Source organism: Megalops cyprinoides, chromosome 4 (genome assembly GCF_013368585.1).
Source record: "Megalops cyprinoides isolate fMegCyp1 chromosome 4, fMegCyp1.pri, whole genome shotgun sequence".
NCBI lineage: Eukaryota > Metazoa > Chordata > Actinopteri > Elopiformes > Megalopidae > Megalops > Megalops cyprinoides.
Window position 1 is genome coordinate 6,745,531 of NC_050586.1, and position 24,583 is coordinate 6,770,113.

General features: G+C 49.0%; 1 protein-coding gene across 1 annotated transcript in view; it reads right to left on the reverse strand.

The window, feature by feature from the left end:
• Nucleotides 1-23,922, reverse strand: part of specc1la (sperm antigen with calponin homology and coiled-coil domains 1-like a) — a 40,192-nt gene extending 16,270 nt beyond the window's left edge. Inside the window, exons 1-11 of the mRNA XM_036526663.1 lie at nucleotides 23,752-23,922; nucleotides 12,736-12,904; nucleotides 12,437-12,590; nucleotides 10,452-12,088; nucleotides 9,273-9,480; nucleotides 7,965-8,038; nucleotides 7,452-7,627; nucleotides 6,998-7,161; nucleotides 6,688-6,806; nucleotides 4,217-4,307; nucleotides 1,059-1,148 (exon numbers count right to left, since the gene is read on the reverse strand). Coding sequence (XP_036382556.1) covers nucleotides 1,059-1,148; nucleotides 4,217-4,307; nucleotides 6,688-6,806; nucleotides 6,998-7,161; nucleotides 7,452-7,627; nucleotides 7,965-8,038; nucleotides 9,273-9,480; nucleotides 10,452-12,088; nucleotides 12,437-12,590; nucleotides 12,736-12,867 — 2,845 coding nt within the window. The 5' untranslated portion in view covers nucleotides 12,868-12,904; nucleotides 23,752-23,922. The remainder of the gene's footprint in view (nucleotides 1-1,058; nucleotides 1,149-4,216; nucleotides 4,308-6,687; nucleotides 6,807-6,997; nucleotides 7,162-7,451; nucleotides 7,628-7,964; nucleotides 8,039-9,272; nucleotides 9,481-10,451; nucleotides 12,089-12,436; nucleotides 12,591-12,735; nucleotides 12,905-23,751) is intronic.
• Between the last annotated feature and the right edge of the window lie 661 nt (nucleotides 23,923-24,583).

Consider the following 24,583-nt stretch of genomic DNA (forward strand, 5'->3'; position numbering starts at 1 on the left):
AATTGGTTTCATAACCTCAAGCTGCCCACTCTTGCTGTGCATGAGTCAGTGCTGAATCTTATTAAAAGATGGTGTTTTAAAATTGATTTCATGTCATTGCTGAATCTTATTAAAAGCTGGCTTTTTAAAATTGATGTTATTAACCTGGGCTTATTTGTTCTGAGAGCCACCCCCCTTGTGAGTGTGGCAGTGAGAGTGAAGGATTGTTTCTCAGGAAAGCATTTTTGGAAGTGTGACAAGAAGATGCAGTTTGGTTACATCTTGGAGCTCTCTGTGAAGGAGAGGGGGGTGTGGCTGGAATGACAAGGCTGGTTTACAACACCAAACCTCCCAACCACTTTGGCCGAGAGTTTCAAATAAAATAAAGCATTTTACATTTACATTCCATTATATTACACTTACATTTACTCATTTGGCAGACGCTTTTATTCAAAGCGACTTACAAGTGAGGCAGAGTACAACACAAGCAAACAGCTACATCAGGAGCCAACGACATTAGAAGCAGGGCTGTTCATAGAACAGCAAAGACAATGTCTTCAGTGTGAGAAAAAGGGTATTGAAAACAGAATGTGATGTATTACATAAGATAACAAACAGCTGTTTGTTCTAAACTACAGGTAACAACAGTTCTAAACTACAGGTAATTTATCATTGTCATTGTATAGCAACATTTGCATCGACAACTTGTGTGACGTCCCTATCTGTATAATGTAGGCGCCAACGTTAACGGGAAGCTCAAAGACACACTCTTCTTTGTTTGTGAAATATTCAAATTAGCTTACAAAAGATAAAAGCTACCCAGGGATTTCACAAATGAACAAATAATATCTATTGTTCAATATGAGACAGTCCAAAGAGCAGACTACCTTTTTTAAACTAAGATATCATGACAAAACACAACATATGACAGTGAAATAACCAGAAAAATAAATATGGAAAATGAGGACAAATACAAGACGAAAGCTGAGGAAAAAAATATCTCCCCTTTTTTCCCAGTGCTGTCAACAATCAGGCCATGGTGCCAGAAAGAGGGACTACAGACACACATGCTTACTCACCTGAGATGGCCTTGGAGGTGTCCATGTTAGAGACCCTCTGCAGGGCGGACCCAGGCCGGCTCCCAGGTGACCCCCGGACAAGGTGCTCTGCTGTGAGGAAAGGACGACAGCAGCACCCGTGAGACACGCTCTGAAAAGGACCCCCATCTTTAACCTTTTCTCTTCCTCGAGGGTCATACGTGACTTACAACGATCATAGGGATATTGGGGGGGGGAACTGCACCTAAGGCCAAACCAGGTATGCTGGACCACTCACTTAATTCTTTTCTCTTATGATGTCACAGTCAGTGGCACAAACGCACAGCCATCAGGCAAGAATGGTGCATGGTCACAAGGACTGTATCTGACATTGTCCAAATTCTGACCCTCTCACACCCAACCTGGACACCCCAAAAAGGGCAGTGTACCTCCATGATAGCAGTAAAGAGTGCATGCTGGTTGGACCTTGAGTGTGGAGGAGCACAGCTACACGCAGCCAGACAGGACCCCAGGACTGGGTGGAAACAGCAGCGGCTGGACTACGTCCACTTTTGCACGTTCACACTCAGAAGCACTTAAGTCTCCGCCAAAGGTGCTGAAGCTTCAGTGGCATTTTAATTTCAAATGAAAGGGGGGGGGCAAGGAGGAGGAGGGGGGTGGGGGGATTTAAAGGAGAGGTAATTTGTGGCCTGTGGCACCATCCCGTCACGTTATTACACCTGACTCGCCAAAATGAGGTCAGGACCGGTGCCCCGCTGGACCCTGCCTTGAACAGACGACACTGCCCGGGGAGCGGAGCGCTCAGGCACGCCGGGGCTGATGGGAAATATGAGCACCGCGGGAGGAGGTGGGTTTCCTCATTTGCACGTCCCTCACACAGGCGAAGAGAGAGAGGCCCTGGAATCTGATTCCCACTGAGGCCTGTGGAGCAGACAAACCCACACCGAGGCGCTCCACACCGAGACCCTCCTGTTTTTATTCCCAGACGACGCGCTACAATGGTGAAATCCAAAGGGAGCCCCACATGACTCCCCCACAATTCGTCAGTAAATAACTGTCATTTCCCGTGTATCGCTCTGACCCGGCAGGGTCCGGGGGGGCTGCCTGTGACACAGTGATTTTTGGCAGCGATGGGACGCTACTTGATTCTCTTTTCCCGCAACGCGTGACGCAGCAAGGAAGGATGCCGTCACGGAAAACACGGGGTATACGCCGTGGGCCGACTTGACGCACGAGAGTTGACACCAGGCTGTGACACTTGATAACGTCCGGCCAACATTACATCAGAGTTAAACTTCTTCTCTCTTCCCACAGGAAAGTAGAAACCAGGAAAATACCCCCTTCATTTAGATAACAATGTTATTCTTTTCTTTTTTTTTAGTGTTAGCATTCAGTCTAGTATTAATCTACAGATTAAAGTGTTGGGCATACCAACAAGCCACTGAACAGGGCCTAGTGTTAATGAACAATGGTGTGAGCATGAAGGGAACTGACATCTTCTATCCTACGCACGGGTTTGGGAGGAAAGAAAAAGATTATAGGCAGTATCCCATTATCGAGGAGTTCAGCTCGGTGTGATTCCGGTGTCCTCGGCTGGAGGTTTGTACCCTCTCACGGCAGGAACTTATTAGTTACCTCTAAAATCAGCCCATGGCTCCCGCTGCAAAATAGGGTGCACTGTGCCATTCTGGTCTGGGTATAACTCTATAATAGTGATTACCATGCACGAGCTGTCAGATGAAAACTCTGGTTGGGGGGCCCCCAGTTCTCCCACAATGGGAGAACTGAATAACTAAAACTTTGCAGTTAGTTTTGTAACAGTTCAAGAAAACGTATTCCAACAAAAATCCCAGTTCATTTTAAAAGGGTTTAACGTCACCGCAAATTTAGTTTTTATTATTTGCTTTCTTACCTTCACTATAGTTATCCATATCAAGACACTGTTCATTTTTTAATATTAGAGAATATTCAACGCCGGAGCAAAGCAAATCCTGAAGGCATACAAAAGCCGGGACATTCTAAAACACTTAACGTGGCTTATTCCAAAACAGCGATCAATGATCACCAAATCATCTCTTGTCTGACATTTGTCTGACATCTCACATGTCATAAACACTATCAAAGGAAATATCTCCTATCAAAAGAGCAAAACTCTCCATTGACACCCATTATAAGGAAAACGCTTTGTAGCTTAATTTTCCAAACAGCGATCAACTAACAAAAAAGCAAAACTGAGAGGACAGAGCTTAACGTAACGTCGGCCGAATTACCATATTCCTTGGATTTTAGTTTTGCTTTTTTGATAGGAGATGGTGTTTCTGACATGTGAGATGTCAGACAAATTTGGTGATCAGTAGATGCTATTTTGAAACATTAAGCCACGTTAAGCCTTTTCCTTATAATGGGTGTCAACGGAGAAGAAAACGCTTAATATAAGATAACGTCCATACACATAGGATTTCGGTTTTGATTTTTTTGACAGGTGGAAGTGTTTATGACAAGAGATGTCCGAGAGAAATTTGGTGACAATTGATCGCCGTTTTGGAAAATTAAGCCACGTTAAGCGTTTTAGAATGCCCGTTTTAGAAAAGCCTTGACGCTTGGTCGCACTTCAGGGTGAGATTTGTTGGCGAAATTGGATACCAATGGATATTCTGGTTGTATGTGGACAGGTTTGTACAAATATTTTTATTTTATTACAACTTTTTTTGGAAAGCTTTAAGCTACACATATCAGTGACTGGATTCCAGTTGTTTCTGCGAATTGCGGCGATCCTTTTGCTTCTGTTTTTTTCTTATCTTTTGGAAGTCTGTAAAAAGAGAGCTCCGATTTCTTGTTGAATCTATTCGCACAACAGCTCTTTCCCATTTTAGATGTGTTTTTTGTGTTTTCGCGGCATTCAAGCTGAACGCTAACGCTGCCACTCAGTAAGTCTTTCTGCCACTCAGTGGGTGTAACCCGCAGTGACTCCGCCTACTATGACATCACGTGCATAACCTCTATACCACCACACAAACGGTGGGAGGGCACAGTGAGAAAACACCTGGATTGGGGGGTGGGGTGGGGTGAAGCAGACACAAGTCTGAAGCCCAGTCTGAAGCACTGCTCATTGTTCAGGTGTTTTCTGAAAGGTCCAGGTAAGGGGGGAACAGGAGACCGCTGCAGCAGAGGGGGCTTACCTGGCATGCTGATCTCGGTGTAGCTGGGTCTCTTGTCGCTCAGCGAGGACAGGGGCTTGGCTGTGGCAATGGGTCCGCTGATGGAGTGCCTCTGAAATAAACCAGTTTCCCTGCATTAGTCTGGAGCACAGTGAATGGCAAAGACCATATTCTCACTCTCTGGCACTTACATTTTTGATTGCACAAGACTCTTCATGTAGAGGCACTATGATCTTGATTGTATAGACAACGGTCCCAAAGATGACAGAAATCTACTTTCTGTTCTTTTCCTATAATACCATCTGCCACTTGCTTCTTGCGAAGTCAGTGGAATCAATCAAATTTGACAGGTTCTGGGTTTCCAAAACATTCTGGGATTTTTTTGGGGGGGGTAACTGCATTTCCTGGTGATCAAACAGTGGTGTGTTGTTTCAGTGAATTTCGCTCCAGGGGATTCTCGTTCTTATCTTACTTTGTGAGTGTTTGCGCACATGCATTTAGGAGATGGATGAATTCAAGACAAACACAGCTGCAGACGTGAGCAGACCATTACTTCACACTACCAAGTCACTATAATTGGTCTACACTAAAAGCTGTGCAATGTACTGTTGACCCGGACTTTAAGCCAGTGAAGCCTTCCTGTAACCCCCTCTCCTACCCTGATAGAAACAGAAAGGGCTTCCTTAAATGAGCATGTAAAGCTACAGTCCACCTGGAATGCCTGGTAACAGTCAAGAGCTGCAGAAAGATCCTGATATCTCTCACAACTCTCTGGCCTTTTCCCTTGAAAAGTCCCCAGGCTGGGTATTAATATTTGATATTTAATAAAAATAGACATGTCACCTCCAGCATTGAAAAGAAGGTGTTTTCTTCTCCACCAGGTATTAAAATCAGAGGGATATGTCCGTATATATCCAGCAAGGGTTCATGAAAGTTTTATGCATCTCTGCCATTTGTGACACCACCGCGGTGACCAGGGCTTCTCCTGATGGGAGGAGAGGTGATTGTGGGGACAGAGTCTAGGCCCTGCAATGCATCATCCTCTTTCAAGCCACCTGGATAACAACAACTCCCTGATGGAAGGTACCGAAATTGGGCTGTAAGTCCGTGCTCCGACGCCACCCACACCCCGAACCGTAATCCGCCCAGCGACAGACACGGCCAGCAGGAATAAAGCCGTCTCCCCGTAGAGCCGGTTAAATGTGTGCGAGGAGCGTTCGAGCGTTTAAACCAATTTCACTGGGAGACGGCCTAGGCTGGGCAGAATGGAGCAAAATGACTGCCATTATGTCTGTGTCAATATGTCAGCCGGCTTCTCCTGTGACAACAGGCTTTACTTTTTTTTTTTAATAAGGTAGAATTCTAGGGAGAGGTGCAGCTGCAAGAAGCATAACCAATCCAACCTGTGCGCGTGTGTAACTCAGAGCCGCAACTTTATTGACTGAGAGAAACATAGAGAGTGCTTATCCAAGAAATCACACAAAAAACAAAGACATGGCTACTCGCCTGGTTTAAAGAAAAAAAAAAATAGCCACAAATGACAACAGTGGGAAAAGACAAGCTAAACTGTCACTGTCTCGGCACCAGAACCAGCCCCATCTGTGTGAGCAGGCCTGAGGCGGCCCGAGCCCAGGGACTGTCAGCCATGACAAACCACATCAGGAAAGGGAAGCGCCGCTATCGGCCCAGCACTGCGCGTCTTTCAAAACACGGGGAAGGAACAGCTCTTGAACTCTGGGCAGGAAGCGTCCGTCAAATTAAACTGTCCCCACTCCCGCCCCACCCCCCACCAACCCACACACGGCTTTTCATGCCAACGCACTCAGAAAAAACAAGGAAGGAGTTTGTACTCAAGACAAGCTTCAAAGCGACCCTTCAAATGTAAGCATCTTGCAAATAAGAGGATGCAAGGATGCAAGGATGCCAGGTGACATCATCAGGACACTGATGATGTCAGCTGGCAGCCATCTTTGCTGAATTCTAAAGCATAGGATTTCACGGCACTGGGAGAATCACCTGGGATACCTTTTCAGGTGTCCTCCGTTCTGAGGTATTGAGGGAGTTACTGGGAGTAAAATCCAACTGACTTTCAATATTTCTGGACAGCAGTGTATTGGATCTATTTTCACGCACCTCAGTATTAGCTGAATTGATCTCCAGTTTTCAATACTGACTTTCATAACAAGAAGGAAGCACCCAGCTGCTACTCAGCAGGACATCAACCCAGTTTTCCAGGTAATATGATCCTGTAGGCCCTGTTCATTCACCTGTAAAAACTCCTGTCTGACTTCAAGAGAGGAAATGCAGGGCTCAACACCCGCTCTGCCAATCTACTGCAATAAGAGAACAGCTCCTTGTGCGGTGACAATAAGACTTTTGAGGGTGATGCCAGTGTCCTTGGTAAACCTGCCTGAACCTGGGTCCCCTATACCTGCTGCAACGGCAATAACGACCCTTTCAGTGTTCCCATGGCAACCTGTGTGTCCCCTCACCTGAATGGGCGAGACGGCCGCAGCGGGAGGGGTCTTCAGCGGGCTGGGGCTCAGCGGGGTTCGAGGAAGGGCGGTGGCGGCGGCCGTGGGGGTGGCGGTCGCAGCGTTCGGGACGGGACCTGGGGGGGGGTCAACAGTGATTAAAATCAATCAGAGTGTGCTAACAGACAAATGCTACCCTGCAGCTCTGCTCATCAGACACACAGATCCAGCATCACACAGGTGGTGCTGGGTTCGTAACAGCGAGCGTACGGACGGACCGCGGTCCTGTTTGAGTCGGGTATGGGTCCGCCGCGGGGCCCGGGGGTACCTTGCGAGGCGCTGTCGAAGGACTTGATGAGCGTCTTGACGGTGGGCGAGGGTTCGGAGGAGGTGGAGGAGCGGCGGCTGAGCCCCATGCCCTGGCGGAGGGCGGCCAGGTCCCTCTCCACCGCGTTCATGTAGTTATACACCCGGCCCCTCTCCTCATCCTGCCTGCGGAGAGAGGCAGAGCAGGGAGCCGTCACGCACTCAGCACGGCGTGATGCTGCATACACCACACACGCACACACACGCACATACACGCACATACACGCACATACACACGTGCCCGCAAGCACACACACATGCGCCCGCACGCGCACACACACACACACATTCACAGACAAACACACACTCTCATACATTCACACACGCGCATGCACATGCACACACACATACAAGCGCACACGCACGTGCACACACCTTCACACCTGCGTGACAGCGACCGGCGGGGCGACGCTTACTTGCGGTTCTTGACTTCGTCCAGCTCCTTGCCCAGCTTCTCGTTCTTCTCCTGGGCCTCGTGCAGACGCCTCCGCAGGTCTCCGATCTCCTCCTGCGCCTCCGACTTGATGTCGTTGGCGATGACCACGGCTGTCTGCAGGTCGGCCTGGAACTGCCGCCACTCCGCCGACTCCTCCTGCGCCGGCGCACGCCCCGCCCGCCCGGGCGAGAACGGGTCAGAGAGGAAACCCCCAGCACAGCATCTCACTTCATCTCGCTGCCAGTACACTCACTCACAGTGCACCACTCAACCCAGTTCACACATCGCAGCTAAATTCAGACACACTTGCAGTTTTGGTTTTACTGGTATAAAATTTTGACAGGAAATAACAAACGGCGAAAGAAGCAGCTCACTTCAGTATGAGTCCTGACAAAATGTAAACATGCCATTACAACTCAAAACACAAACCTACACACACATGCACGCACGCACACACACGCCCACACACACACACCCCCGCATGCACTCTCACCCTCAGTCTCCGGTGCAGAATCTTTATCTCTCGCTCCATATCATGCTTCTGGTCCTGCAGCTTTTTCACTGAATCTGAGAAAGGAAACAGAAGCACAAAGTTCACGCTGAGACTGAGGCTCAAAGACGAACAGGAAGGACAAGGGGATCGTCTTTAAAAATAACGCTGATGGCTAAGAGTGCATAAGACTCGCACAACAGTACCATAAACTGGCACATCTGTATTATAATAAATAAAATATATACAATACAATATAATATAATAAACACAAATGCATGTCTCAATAAATGGCTGTGAATCAGTCAACAAATAAATCAAACTTTATCAGTCATCCAATCCTGTCCAGTCTGTGTGGTCTGATTCAGCTTGATGAACACCAGGTTGCCTAAGCCTCAATTCACCACTCAACGGGGGAGAGTGTTCAAACTGATCCTGGATCAGGAGGCTTATCATCTCACTCTATTCACCTCATTCACATTCATTCATACATTCATTCCAGCTGTGTGCTTCTGATGACAGCAGGTGTCCTGGCAAAGGGTACATCCTCTGCAGATGCATTCTGACATTCGGAGTAAGTGTTAATGACGGAAGTTTTGATTTCCTTCAACTGTCAACTGTCATGAAGCCATCCATGAACCTGGTCATTTGCATGTCTTTGTCACCTGATAACACACTCCTATGCTGTGAGGTGGCACAGTGGATGCACGCTCTAACTATGAGCCAAAGATAGCTCTACAGCGCCACCTAGTGTGCACAGGTATACTCACATTGTTTCATTTTTCCCCACACACAGGATCAAGATGATCTTGCAATACTTAAAACACTATGAACATTTTATCAACAACTGCCACTATGTGTAAAATAATGACCTTTTTGCAAACTGCTAAACCATACACCGCTCTCCTAGGAAAAAAATCTGCAATTTTGGATCACAGAAGCTTGCAGTGAACATGGCCCATTTATGGGTTTATTAGCATGATATTATTCATTTTTAACTGGACTGGTAATGCCTCTTCAACATTGAGTCTCTTATATATTTCCACGGTACTAACACTTGTTCCTCACGGAACTATAGCAGAGACTCTGCATTAGCCTGCTACTGAGACCAAACTGTTCCTGACAAGACTCTTTTGTGACCGCATAACATTCCTATATGTTGCAGGTCATGTATAGAACACACATGCTGTTAACACATGGTTCCAATGACTGCTAATATGCACAAGTGTCATGAAACCCAATGAAAACCATCCACATCATGCAAACCCCGCCCTCTTGAGGCCCCATCCCCTCAGACCCTGCCCCACTCACTTTCCAGGTCGGAGATGATGAGGTTGTCGTGGAGCTTGAGGGCGCGGTGCTGCTCCACCTCGTCCTCCAGCTCAAAGATGGTCTCCTTCATGTCCCCGATCTCCGTCTCCTTCTCCTCCAGCTCCACCTGCTGCTTCTCCAGCATGCGCTTCTGCTCCGACAGCTGCTTCTGCACCTCCTCCCGAAAGCTCCTGTACTCCCCGTCCAACTGCAGACACGCAGACATACACACACACATGCGCACACACAGAGCAGAGCGTACACGCACACGCACATACATATAGACAGCGTACAAAAAGGCACACGTATGCACACACACACACAATTGCACGCAAATGCACAAAGACAGATGTATGCACGCGCACACGCACATAAGCGACATGCATCATGCATCCACACACATGCACACAAACAGGTACATGCACAGGTACACACACACACACACACACACACACATGCGCGCGCGCGCAAAAGAGAAAAGACACACATACACATAAATACACAGTGAATCAGACTCTACAAGGGCTAACAAAGACAAAGGCTTCACAGTGCTTACAGCAATACATCAGCCTTGTGTGGAGGGTCAGCCAGACCGGCTCTGCAGAGCCGCAGTGTCTGCTTATAATTGCTCATTTCAGAAACAGATCTCCTCACTCAGCTGCCAAATGAAATGATTCTGTGCATAACTCTGGAACACAGAGTTTGAGTTCTGCTTCACCATTCACTGTAGGTGAAGTACTTCTACCATGGCCACAGCAGCAGTCTGGAACCACAGCAACCACTGCACAAAGCCAATTTCCGTGGCCATCCCCTTTTTCCAGTGCTTCTTTAGCCACACCTCTCAAATAAGCGTCACCTTGTCAGGTACACCGCGGCACAGTTGGAAGGAGTTGGGCGTTTAACCTAAAGGTTGCCGGTTCAATTCCCAGGCATTGCAGTGACATTGTATCCTTATGCAAAGTAATCAGCCTGAATTGTTTCAGCAAATATCCAGCTGCATAAATGGGTTGACATGTGAGCTGAGAAATTTGCTGTGGGTAAGGATGTCTGGGTAAGCAAGTAGATATTTTCTTATTTTTACTACTATCACTTAATCGTTAATTGTTTCTCACTAGCCCTGTGAGAGACATTTATCTGGGACTGTGCGGCTGTCTGGGATCGGGGACGGGTGACCCTCACCTTGCCGAGGGTGTCCTGGAGGCGGGCGCCCTCGCTGCGGGCCCGGCCCAGCTCCTCCTGCAGCTGAGCGGCCTTGCCCTCGGCCTGCTCCTTGTCCAGCCGCACGCCCTCCAGCAGCTCGCGGATGTCGTTCTTGTCGCCGGAGCTGTGGATGGAGTAGAGCTCGGCCACCTTCTGCCGCTCCTGCTCCAGCTGGGCCCGGCAGCGGCTCAGCTCTGCCTGGTCGCTGCTGGCCGCCGCCTTGCACTCCTCCAGCACCTTGGCCATGGCCGCCTTGCCCTGCTGCTCCGACTCCACCAGCCGGTCCATCTGGTGGTTGCGCTCCTTCAGCACCCCGATGATCTCCTGCGCCTCCTTGTTGTCCTGCTCGGCCATCTTGAGCGTGTTGCTGAGGTGCTGCTGGACCCCCAGCAGCTGCTCGCGCTCGAAGCGGGCGTTCTCCGCCAGGTCCACGTAGCGCTGCTCCAGCTCCAGGTAGCGGCCGCTCTTGATGTCCTCGTCGATGACGTAGGACACGTGGTGCTCGTCCAGCAGCGAGCGGAAGTACTCGATCTGCCGGCCGTAGTGCTCCAGCTTGTCGCTCTGCTGGCACAGCGAGTCCATGAGGATGGCCTTCTCCTCGCCCAGCCGCTCGTTCTCGCCGTTCAGCTCCTGCGTGATCTGCTGCAGGTCGGCCAGCTCCTGCAGCGTGGCCTGCAGCTCCTCGGCCGTGCTGTGCTGGTTCTCCTCCATCTGGTGGATGCGCTCCGTCAGGCAGGCCACCGACACCTCGCTGGTGTTGCCGCTGCTGCCCTTGCGGGAGCGCTCCCGGCTGGGCGGGGCGCCCTCCGACTCCGAGGAGGAGGAGGAGCCCGAGGGCGCGTCCAGGGCGTCGTCGCTGGAGGTGACGGGCTGGTAGACCTCGCTGGACTCACTGTCCAGGTTGTCCACCGAGCTGCTGCGCTGGTGCTCCGCCAGCAGGTCCTCCATGGAGCCGGGGGCGGAGCCCTCCACCGAGGACGCCAGCGCCCCGCTGCCCCCGTCGCCATGCGTGCCGCCCCCCCCGCCGCCCCCGCCGGCCGGGTCCGGGCTCGGCGACTGGTAGCAGAACATCTTGTCGGAGCCGTCCAGCCGCTGCTCCAGGGAGAAGCCCAGGGCGTTGAGGCGGTCCTTCAGCATGCGGTTCTCGTTCTTCAGCAGGTTGAGCTCCTCGCGGATGCTGTGGTTCTGGTCCTGCAGGAGCAGCAGAGTGGACTCCACGTCGGCGGCGCTGATGGCGGGCGCCTCCCGGCCCTGTGGCCGCTCGTCCTCGGCGGGCTCGTCCCCGAGGCCCAGCTGCGCCCGCATGTCACGCAGTTCGCTCCGCAGCTGCATGATCTCCACGTCTTTGCTCTGCGCCAGCCCCAGCAGGTCCTTCACCTTGGCCTCCAGCGCCGCCTTATCGCTGATCTGCCCGTCCGATTTAGACTTGCTCATGCGTGCCTCCGACTCGGCCAGGGCCCGGCTGCGTGACCGCTTGGCCTGCGCCGGCTCCGCCAGCCCCGGCGCCGCTGTCGACAGCTTCTTGCCGGCGGCCGCCGCCCGCGAGTTCCGCAGCCGGTCCCGGGAGGAGCTGGGCTCCTTGGAGGTCAGGGACGTCCCGCGCTTGGCCGAGGAACCTTGGGGAAGGGAGGAATTTACAATCAACTTACTCATTTACACACATAAGCACACACACACACACACACCCCGGCACAAACACAACAGAAGCTGGCATACCCCTGAGCATTGTAGCAAAAGGTGAGAGCAGTCACCCCACCCCACCTTTGACCGCAACGCCAAAGAGCCAGGCTCATTGGTATGGCAGTCAGAGCACATACTCAACCGCAGTGACAGCACTCTGTCACAAGCATACACTACATAAGTAACCAGCGGACCCACACACTCATTTACTGGGCCTGCCAGGATTTCATAAAGCTAGCCTTGTGGAAGGACTCATCTGATCCCACAAAAGTGGAGTTACGTACCGGAGCTGGCCTTGACCTTGCCTTCCGCATTCCCGACGCCTGCGGCCACCGAGCTCTGGTGGGCGGAGCTGGTCTTCCTGACCTTGGGGACGGTGCTGTTGCTGACTGGGGCACCCCCTGACATGGCCGCTAGAAGATCATCGTTGCTTTTCACCTGGGGGGGGGTGGGGGGGGGGATAGTTGCCATGTAACCGTAGCAGAGTTACTGTGTGTTACATTACATTGCATTCATTTAGCTGAAGTTAGCATTAGTGTTATGGAAACCGTGGCGGTGGGAGGGGGAGGGGGGGGGAGGTTACCTTGGACAGCGAGGCTGTGGTGGAGCTCTTGCCGGAGGTCTTGCCCGCTGTGCCCACGGCAACACCGCCCTCGGCCTTCCCTCGCTCCGCGCCCTGGGCCTTAGTGACCGCCGGCCTGCTGGCTTTCTTCATGCTGGGCTCTCCGCCTCTGATGCATTTACAGCGGAATCTGGGCGGAGTCAATGACATCACACAGGACATGTCAGGGGGTCAGACTGACTGTGCCACAAGTCACGGTCTCTGAAACTTGTGGGAGAAATTCAGACCTCAGAGAAAGAAGCAAGCATGGAGTAAACCTGGCAGGCCCGGCACTATGGGAGAGCTTAGGGGTGCACTGCACCCCCAGACGGACCTCAGTGCACCCTCAGTTCCCGTCATCCCGATGTCTACATTTATGACTTTTTGTGCACCCCCATGGGTTGCAACTGCACCCCTCTGAATTCTCCTCTGGCACCGAGTCTGAAACCAGGTAAAAAAAACAAACAAAAGTACTATTCTACAGAAGACATAATGCTGTGTTTGCAATCGGTTGTCTCTACAATCAGTTCTAAAATCAGTTTCTGATTTTAAAAATCAGCCTGTTCATAATAAAGTTATGGTATAAATTATGTACAAGTTATTTACTTGACAGTGAGGGGAAAGAACTGAAGAGGGGCCTGAGAGAATAAGGACGTTACAGATCAGAACAGAAGGTTATGTCTTTATTTGGCTTCAGGGAGTCACGGTATATCTCATTTCACACAGACGCCCAAGTCCAAGAACAGTTACTGTACAGAAGTAAGAAGAGGATGCCAACAATTTTTCAAATTGTTTTGTTTGTCCTGACACATTGGACATAATTCAAGCTGCAGCAGATGGCTTATTTTACCCCCATCTTTCCTCTTCAACGCAATCTGTCTGTCCTGCTGGCCGAGACCAAGAACTCAGCGCAGTACTCCTGGCTTCCACCAGATGGCAGACGCGGGACTTTACATTAGACAACAAAACACTCACGCTCAACTGGAATGCACCCCACGGGGTCTCGCCATGGTAACGGAGTCCATCTTTTCACAGGGCAAACTTTCAGATTTCCTTTGTACCCGAAAGAGGAATCCACAGGCTATTCAAACACGTTGTCTTTAGACAAGAAGCAGGCACCAAAGTTCCACCGTGTCCTCCGGCTGTTTTTAGCGATTCTGTGATGTTAATCAGTATGAATGGATCGCAGCATTCTTGGTCATTTTAAGATATTCTGTTACACCCGCTCGTTTCGATCTAAATCCACCTAAGAACGAAGCATGCACGTAAAAATGCGTATATTAGCGTGAAATGTAACACAATGAGGATGTGAATGCTAAACATTAAAAATAAACCAACAAGAAAGTTACCACCTGTCACAATCTTTCAGCGAACGCGCCCGCTTTAACGGCTCTGAGCGTCACCTGGTAGCTATTGTAGTAGCTTTCCTGAAACAAAACATATGCTATAGACACTGCCGTCAAAGAACAGGCGGCTTTACATAACACAGTGAACGAATAACGGAAAAAACCCCAATGTGAATTTAAAGAGGACGAACTCCTCTCAACGATACTCGCACCGCGACTATGGGACTCTGTATACGTCGCGTTTCGAAAACACGGCGGCGATTCAGCTGGGAGAGGTTCAGCTCCGAGGCGACCTCTTTAAAAACACATGGCGCTTTGGCAGGGCTGCTTTGCGCAGCCTTAAAAGGCTCGGCCAGGGACAGGTAACAGTGTCCCCTTTATGAAATGCACAGCGAGAGAACAGAGCTACGATTCAAAACCAAACTTTAGCAACTTGTTTTTTCCCCTCACGATTTCCATATCCCGAGCCCGCAGTTTTGATTTTCATTCACCTAAGCGTATCTTAGACTCTCTGGCGCAGGGTCATTGTGATTCATACATAAAACAAACACCGGCTGTTACTTTTACCGTCCGCAAAGCGGTACTGTATTATGCAGTTTACATTATCGTTACTGTAAATCTTCAAGGATAGGTTTTTTTTAATGCACCACTATCAGCCGGATGCGGTTTAACGTGCTTCTCACCACGTTGCTCCGTGTATGAGACCATCCTGGCGTCCCTGCATTCTCAAACGCATTCTCTCCTCGTGTCACGGCTTGACCTGGAGCCAGTGGGAATCTGAGACAGGACCACATTCCAGCACATTCATCGGTGTTATTACATTCACCGTGTCATTACAGACGGATCCAGGGCCACACAGAGTCCATACGGCTCTGTCTCAGAGTTTGACAGGCTGTACCTGTAACAGGACTCCGTTTTATGCTTAAAACGAGACGTTTCTTTTGTCATGCAGAATCAGAATTGTTGCAGACAGAGGATGCACCACAACCTCAACAGGTCAAGTCCTGCGGGCATTTTAAAGGGACGGGATGGGTGCAGGAACTGACACCTGGTCCAGGTGATTGAGAGTGAAAATACCTGCAGGTTTTAGATCCACCTGATCGACCCAATTTTGACTCAACCAATCAAGCACTGTTCTGAGAGCGTTTGCAGAATAACAAACCTTTGGAAAACTACAACATTGCAAGACCAGGGTACAAGGTTTGGTACAGCAGTTTTGCCCAAAAGTCATAAGAACATATTATGATGTGAACAGACCATTCGGCCCTACTAAGCTCGTCATTACAGTCCACTGGCATACAAGATCCATGGGCGGTCTGTCCATCAAACTGTCTCAGGTCTAGCATTTTTATTCTATTAAACTGGAATAAAATAATTATAAAACGGAAACAAAAAGGCAACAAGAAAATGTAAAAAATGCTTACAATAATGATAAGTGCTACACGAAAGTAAGAATGACAAAATTCTTTCTACTTCTACAAAGAACCAATCAGATTTTAGCTTCAGAGACAAGAGATCCAGCCATGCGTTGCTGGCAAGCCCTTTCTGCTAAGCTTCAACAATCATCTTCCCCGGGGCTTCGCTCAAACAATAACGGTCTCACAAATCATAACATAGTTTGAATTCTGCACCACGGGTGGGGGGCAGGGGGAGAGGCGGGCCTGGTTAATAGCAGTCAGCTGAGGCACATGAGCGCTGCGTGCTGCTCTCACTCCGCCGTCAGTCTCCGCACTGGGAACAGCTATGAAGCAGAGCGCTTTACGAGTTCCTCTGGGTTGCTTTCGAAGAGTGTGGGGATAATTTGGGAAAGTAAAAAAAAATATATAATAAAATAAAATCACCACTTTTCCCCTCCCCACCCCAGGAAAAAACACCCCAACATCACAAAGAGGACCTCCCATGTTTCAGTATCCCCATCAGGTAAATACGCAGCTGTCTGAGCAGGAGGTCTAGGAGCGGTGTTTGCGTTTTTCCCCCGAAGAGGAGGGAACTAGGGTCCGCGTGTTTGGATCTCTGGGCTCTCGTCTCTCGGCCCTCGGCCCTCGCATCACGGGTTACGAGATCTTTCCAGATCTTTCTAACAGCTCCCCGTCGTCGTTCGTGACCTCATTTACAGGCAGGCAGAGGGCTCTCTCCCCTTCTAATGCCTTTCATATGCCTGCGATGGCGGACCCCGGGCCCGAGCTCTGACGAACAGCGGGAGCCTCCCGCACGGCAGGCATTCACTGGTTCCCGGACCCTCTGCACAAGTATGCCCCATGTAAACAATCCCAGGCACTGAGCGGGGATGGGCTGGATTTAAAACAACTTCTCCGGTCATTGTGAAACCAGAGTCAGGTAATGGCCAAGTCAGCACAAAGTGCTGAGTGGAAGACGGATCGCTCCGGGGTCTGAGGGAGCTAACATGTGGCCCGAATTCTGCATGGATACCTCTGTGTTTGAACAGCATGCCTCAAAGTACACTGACATCGAGAGTATTTTCATGAAAAAAATCCCAGGGATAATGTTTTCTCACTGTATTAATAGAAGAGCTTTTTTTTAAACTCACTTCCAAATTGCTTAATCTCTTTCTCTCTCTACCCACACGCAACATCTCTGATCAAACCCAAACAGCACGAGGAAAACTCATTGTCCTTTCAGGTGGAAAAGCTTTGTGGTTTTAATGTTCTCCCGAGGGAGAGAGAGATGGATTTAGAAAAGCTATTTGCAGAAGCGAGGAGAGAGAAAGAGAACCTGAGAGGGAAGGGACAGAAATGTCACCTATTTTACCTCATTAGCACCATCCCAGAAGCTTCCTGAAAGATCCCAGAGAAACCCCCAGCTGTTATCAGCACAGACTCATCACACTAATGCTTGACTGAACCATGCGAAAATGAGGTGAGGTGTTCATGAAACATAAGTCATTATATTACATTACATTAAATTCATTTAGCACGTGCTTTTATCCAGACTGACTTCTAGCACAAAAGAATAGAAGTGTGTCCACTGAAATCGAATGAGCAACAGTGTCAGAACAGGCTAACAGCACTCCCAGACCAGCGAGTGTGAACATAGCCCTACCCCAAGTTAACTTATGCAACCTGACTAGACCCACCCAGAGAATGGAGCTCAAGGGCTGGTCCTCCTCCCACAGGGACGCCTCACTCACTGGAACTCCAGAGCAAAGGCCTGGTCAGAACTAAAAGACCAGCCGCAGCTTGGCAGAGACCTCCTCCCCAGTTACGCTCAGCTGCACCCTCTCCGTGGCGCTTCAAAGCCGGAGAGCCGACCTGAACCGCTGCTGGCGACATGGCACAGCGGATGGCGGATTTACAGGGTGCGTCATGTGACAGGACCCGTCCGTCAGCGCTCCGCAGCAACCCCTGTCTGAACCGGTGTGCCAACGCAGCCCGTGCGATGGGCTGGGGGAATGTTGTCTCTGCTCGGCGCTGAAAGGGCGGAGTCGAGTCCTTGAAGCTGGAGACAGGAAAGAGCGAGGGGGGTGGGGGTGGGGGCGGGTGCTACAACATCAGCCCCACCTGACCCCATTCAGAGGGTGCGGGGCGACTTGCCAGGTGCTGACAAGGGCACTCAACACTTCCCCGGGCACGGCCCCAAAAACACTCAAATGTGGGTCACAGCAGATTACCAAAAACACAACAGACCAGAGTCCCCCACCCCTTCTCTTCCTGACTGTAAAAGGGAACCAGCCAGCCTAACTGGGACAGAGTTCCCATTCATTCCCATTCTTTCAGGAATCCATTATGTTTGACCATTATGACTGTACTTTTATCCTGCCTCCATTTGTGTTTCAGAGAGAAGCCAATCCTATTCTATACTTAGGATGCCATCCTGAATACGGTGTTGTGCTGTAGGCTACTAGGCTGAATAGTTAAATAAAAATGTAGGGGCTGTTGGTTTAAAAACACAAACACACACACAGACAAAAAAGAAACACAGACAAGTGTTGAAAGACCTGGGCACGCCAGTCTTGGGTTATCCCACTGAAAACCACACAAAGACATTAAGGGCATTAAGAAGAGCAGAGAGGACTGTTAATGCAGTGCACACCCAGGGCTGGCGTCAGGGGACTCGGAGCAGAGCAGGAGAGGGGGCTATGATTTGCCCAGCCTGGCCACTCCTTTGCCCTAGAGGCTTCTGGGATATGGTAGGAGTGGTCCTGTGAGCCAGCTGTCACTGACATCATTCATTTCATGCTTAATGCATTGTGTGCGTATGTGCTAGTGTGCATTTATTATGTGTGTTTGTGTGTCTGTGTATGCGCATATGTGCATTTAAGTTTGCCTGTGTGTGTGTATAAATGTATGTGTGTGCGTGTGCACACTTGTCTTTTTGTGTGAGCTGAAACAGTACTGTCGACCTGCTGTGGGGGGTCTTTATGTGCCGCTGGCAGAGAGGAGACTTCAGGCACATGGCTCCTACAGACAGTGGGCCGACAGCCCGGGCTCCATGCACATATTCTTTTCTGGTACTCAGCATCAAAGTCTGATTCTGCTCTCACTGGAGCCTGGCTCGCAGGCCACGGCGTTAGTGCAAAAAGGCAAAACAAAGGGCATTCTGCCAGAGCGGCCGATTGAAGTGGCGCTGTTTGATTAGCTCCCCCGAAATCAATGCAGAGGATTCTGGGAGCAGAGAGAGGGTCTGCCCAGCGGAGCGCTCCCCAGCAGGGCTTTATGTTTGTGCGACGTAGCAGAAGAGCAGAGAGAGAGGGTCACATACGACTCAGCCCTGCGCGTGCGCACACAACACACACACACCACACCAAACACACACACACACACACAAATCTGCCAGTCAACCACCCCACCCCTCTTCCTCATTAACTGTGCTGTTGCTGCGGGTGGAACTTCCTTTCCATACCACTCACTTCCTGTGGCGGCCTTCTCTTTGAGGAATTCTGAGGGGAAGAGGGGAGGGGGGAGAGGATGGGGGCGTGTGTGTGTCTGCCAGAGAGAGAGCGAGTTGTGTGAATGACTCCATGTGTTTGAGGGTACACAGACAGACCTGTCTTCTGCCTCTGAGCCCCTGCTGGGCCCTCCAGCCTTCTCTTGCGCTAACCCGGCCGGTAAACTCCACACAGATTGCTCAGTCCGCCCCCCTGACAGACGGCAGCGGGGGTCAGAGGCCAAGGACGCGGCTGAGAAAGCGATCCCGTTTCTTGCACCTTCACCTCAGATTATCTGTTTAACCCCACCCCGTCCGCTCTGATCGGATTATCACGGTGTCTCACTCGGACCGGAAAACCAGATTCTTGGTGGTTTTCAAAGTGTCAAACCAGTCAAAACTTCAAACCGGCAAAGCGGTACTGTTCGCTTCCTGTGTGGCCGCCAGCATTCCCCACGCAAGTTCAAGCATTCCTTAGACCACAGCTGTTAAGAATCTGTGTGCTCAGATGCCAAATGTTGCCTCTCTGTTGTCTTGGGCACAGCTGTTGAAAAGCTTAGGACTGTTCAATAAACTTGTCTATCCAGTACTTCACTCAAAGAACGTACCCTTTTGAATGTATATCTCCTTAATAGATGGCCCATCACAGTAAAGGACGGTTACATACCCTCGCTTCAGTCAGGGAAGACAGGACCGTAAGCACAATAACAGAGTTAAACAAACAGCGTAACTACATCAAGCATCCTGCTATCATTCTGAAACCCGGCCTCAAGGGAAAGCAAAGGTATACAAATGTGATTGGGAGGACGGCCAGCGTTTTCTGAAGAGCTGGGCTGTGCCGGACTCAGCATTGGGCCTCTCTGTAAGGGGCACCAGCAGAAACCGCTGTGCAAAAACCTGACAACGCTCAATGCTGAAGGGCCTTTCATCTCCCAGAATCCCTGCAGAAACCAAGTGAAGTGTACAGAGTGTTCATGCCAAGAATTCTGATTTTTTTTACATAAATTCAGAGGGTCACAAGTGCTAATCTGACCAGAAAGAGACAGAGAGAGAGAGGGCGAGAGGGAGAGGGCGGGATTTGCGAGTTGGTGACACAGTTACCACAGGACACACAAAGAACTGGAACAGTCACTCCTACCTTAATTAAAAGCTACAATAAAAAGGAGAGCACTAATCATGTGACGGCAAATGGAACGGTAGTTCTGAATTCCAAATTCCAGATAATCTGTCTTATAAAACTGTGTGTGTGTGTGTGTGTGTGTGTGTGTGTGTGTGTGTGTGTGTGTGTGTGTGTGTTCGCATGCATGTGTATCCACGTATTGAGGCCCAGTGTCTATGAAGAGGGCTAAATCCAACAGTATCTCAAAGCACAGCCATTGATGTTCTTAGCTGATGACATCAACTTGTTTTCAAAAACATCAACGCTCACATTCAGCAGAGTAAACATGTTTCCCTCTGTTCCGCCCTCACACTGGGGAGACGGCTCAGCAGCAGAGCACAGCAGCGGTTGGGGAACTGGGCTTGCAACCAGCATACTGCAGGTTACAATCCCATGTGGTGCACCACAGTTGAGCCCTTGTGCAAGGTACCAAATCATTTCAGTCAGTGCATCCAACTGCATAATAAATACGTTGCACAAACACCCCCCGATGCATCTGCAAAGCAAATCAAGTAATAACAAATTATATTACAGAATAAATAGACTAAATGTAACAAATTACAAAGGCATTTTTCAATAACTGAAAAAAAAATGTACCAAAACCTTCCTCCCCCCCCCCCCCCCCCCCCCCCCTTAAAATTCCACCTTAATTCTGACCCCTACAACCCCCTGGTTCTTAAACTCAGGCCAGATTTGCCAGCAGCCAATGATAACATGACAATGTCATCTTCACAATTCTGCTGTGTGGCTCTCGCACCTGATGCCCCTCCCATTCCTGCTCCCAGGTGCAGAGGGCCCTGGCCACCGGGCGGGGCACCAGAGGGTCGGCGAACAACCTGCAGCTCCAGAACCTGGCTCTCTCAAAGGGCCCCTGCCAGCGAATCAGACCCTCACCAGACAACGTTCCCCTTCATGGCTCTCCCCCGAAAATGCCACAGTAGCGCTTTCTCCAAAAAAAAAAAAAAAAAAAAAACCCACCCCCCACCCCAAACCCGAACCCCCTTCTGGAAGCCCATGCACCACACTTCAAACTCCAGGAATGTGTTTTGTTTGGAGGGGGTTACTATTAAAACTCCGAAAGGCAAGTTTCCAAAAGCTCCGCACTTTCCTCCGGGAGTTTTTTTTTTTTTCCGAGCTCAGGGCAGGAGAGCCAACAGCAGGCTATAATTCCTCTTGCATAAGTCACATTCCCTGGACAGAGTTTGAGAAGGGGGCCGAGTTATGAAATATCGCTTCAGATGAAAGATTCATTCCTCTTTGGAAAAAAAAGTCAGAAAAAAAAAAAAACAGACAGGATTCCGTTACAAAGGAATCGTCCAAGTGCGCAAATGAAACTGGATGGACAGAGACAGCGGTACTCTGCTACTGTGCATTACAGGGAAAGTGAACGACACAGGTTACAGCCATTCCAAGAAGTGACACTCTCCTCGTGAGACAGAACGCTTATATTGCCTCCTCTGGTTCCAATCAATGAGATCCAAAATGTCACTTACAGAGAGGAATGGGCTTCCATATTTTTTAATCACAGTTGGCATACGGCAATAGCATACTCTCCCTGAAGAGGCATTTGAGCGAACATAAACAGAATCTCATGTTTACGGTCTTTTGACAGGGTGGCGCATGGCCTTGGCTGATATCACTCTGCATGTTTCAATTCGCTTGTTTTGATGCGGGAATTGAACACAGCAGACAAATTAATCACAGAGGAATACACTGCTTTGTGCGCATCTAGTTTTCTCCAAACTAGCTTCAGGGGCTTTAGACCAAGAATGCACATTTCTCTGACTCTCGAAGTTGTTACGTTTCTCTACTGATGTGCAGTTTCTTCAGCAAAACCATGTTATGAATGATGATGGCTGAACTAACGACAGCCTTGATTGGGTAGTTACCCTACTGCCATTATCCTCATTATAACGGTCACCCTCTCTGAGGCGGAACCAATGTACTGGGATATTTTTCCACAGGGGCATAGGGAATGTTGACCAAGGTTCTGCACTGAATCATTCTATACCACACAGAATTACACATGTTCCTGGCAAACTCATACAGCATAGGAAAGTGCTGTATGTCTAACATTTTGCTGACTGGCCTTCCTCTCAGAGTCTTCTTAGACTTCTCAGTTTGAGGCAAAGCCCTTATAACGAGTTTAAAATTTATTGACGTTATGCTGGACAAAACCAGTACATATAATTAGTGTTTTATAATTATTTTGGCCACATATCCAGAACACTCAGCGGGTATGTCACAACAACTCATTTCTAGCTTTTTCCACGAGACAACCTTAGAGATTCTTTCCATCTAACCACAAACTGTTCCACAATTGCCATACCAAAAACCACAATAACCAGTTTAGGTTTTTATCTAAGTAATACGTTATATCGTCAGACACACACAAAAGGCTGACTGAGTACTGACTGGAATTCATTATTCATGTTCTTCGGTATAAATTAGGAGTGGCATTCTAGCGTTAATGATATTAGCAGATTACCCCATGGTCTTCATCTTTTCCGCATGCTTTAAACGTGTTTCTAAGGAGAGTGTTCGAAATAAGGTGACAGGGGACTTTTTTCACTTGTTAAACTGTTATTTGCCGTTTCACATACCGCACGCTAACAAGCAAGTGCTAAAGATGATCGACTGTGTTAGTTCAAGGGGTCTCCGGCCTTAAGACCCTCACTGCCTTATCTGATCGGAGGAACACCATTCAGTTGTCACCCAACTATTTATTTGTGCTATTGCATAACCAATAAGCTCATTGCCTAACCAAATTACGGAAACGCAAGTAGTTTTCATGCGGCCAGCAAAATGGCTTGGTAGCAGTCATTCAAACTTCATTCAATAACGTAGCCTAACCAACCAGCAACGTCCATTATATGTCTGAAGACAGCGCTAGTTTGGCTGACTAACTAAATTACGTTATATTGTTGCATCTCAAATCTGGACATCAGCAGCAGGCAATTTTCACGATTTAATTCCCTGAAAACGTACGGTTCCCCGAATTGTTAGCTAGTTAGCCTGTATCCACATTGGTAAAACAAGAAATCGTCCCAGTTAACAAGCTAACTAACGCTAGCTGCATTGATTGCAGGCTAGTTAACGAACGTATTGGGAACAGGAAACGCTGGAAGACTTTGCAAGCAAATACTTTCCCAAAATCGATAGTTAGAACATAATACACAAGCCAGGCAAAGGGTGAGAGAGCAGAGTACCAGTACTCCAAGCTATTTAACATCAGCTAGGCTTGCCACACTGTCTACCTAACTATCTTGCCATCAACACACAGCCCCTCCTCAACTTAATAGGTTGTAGTCAAGATAACAGGGTTATCAATCTATTTACCTATGTATCGCCCAAATCTTTGGTAAATATTGTCATAATTCGCGTTATCTACCACGCACACGTTTTCACTAGCAACAGACTGGCGGTGCTCTGAAACACAATCTCCAACTAAAACACAGGGACGCCTGACTTCCTGCGAATTCCCATTTTCGGGCAAGCGGCGCTACATTGTTCATTAGCTGGCTAATAAACTGGAACAGAAAATCAGATCGATCGCGAATCGCTTCCAAATGTTTGCCGTCCCATTAGCTAGGTAGCTAACTGTCTTACCTCTGTCTCGTTCTTTCCCCCCGTAAAGATGGATCCCCGGCGAGCGAGTTTAGGGGAACCCTTCCCGACCTCCGAATAGAGACTTATTGTTGGGCTCCGGCATCCAGTCTCCGGCTTCGGGGTTTCTCCTTTCGGTTGTCACCGTGCTGGGCGCAGGGTATCTTCGCAGCCCTCGATCGCGATCCCAACATAGATACGCGTCTACTAGAATGGCAGTCCCACGCAGAGAAATGAATCAGTGCGACTTGGGCAGTCGTATAGGACAGGCATTGTACTTGGAATCTATGAAAGAAAGTGTTTCGTTTGTTCCTGTATGTGCAGATCCAACCAGGAAACCAAATTGGATAAACCGTTTAAAGCATATTTATTTTATTTTATTTTATGTTTACTCTAATCAATCTATATCTATAGTAGCCACTCCTCCCTCTCCTTTCAACGGATCGCTTGGAACTATGGGATGCAGACTGACCGAATTCCACTCCGCTACCCTTTCCGATCTCAACTTCCATCCCTGTGTACTGTGGCGTGTGTTCGGTTGTAAAATACTACTCAGTCTACTCAGCGCAGTGGCTGACCGTCGTTCAAGTAATAATGATTGGTTTAAAATTAACTATTCGCTAGTCTTGCAATAACAGAATTGCTTGTCATTGGCTTCTGATGTCATGTATTCATCTATCTTGTGCCAGTGATGAACTCGACGGTTACACATATACATCATGAATGCAAATGATAATTTGAGCGTAATAATTATGAAAATATTTCATGAAACAATTACAGGACCATTAAACCAAATAAGGTCTATTTATATTACCAATAACACAAAACGCAGCCA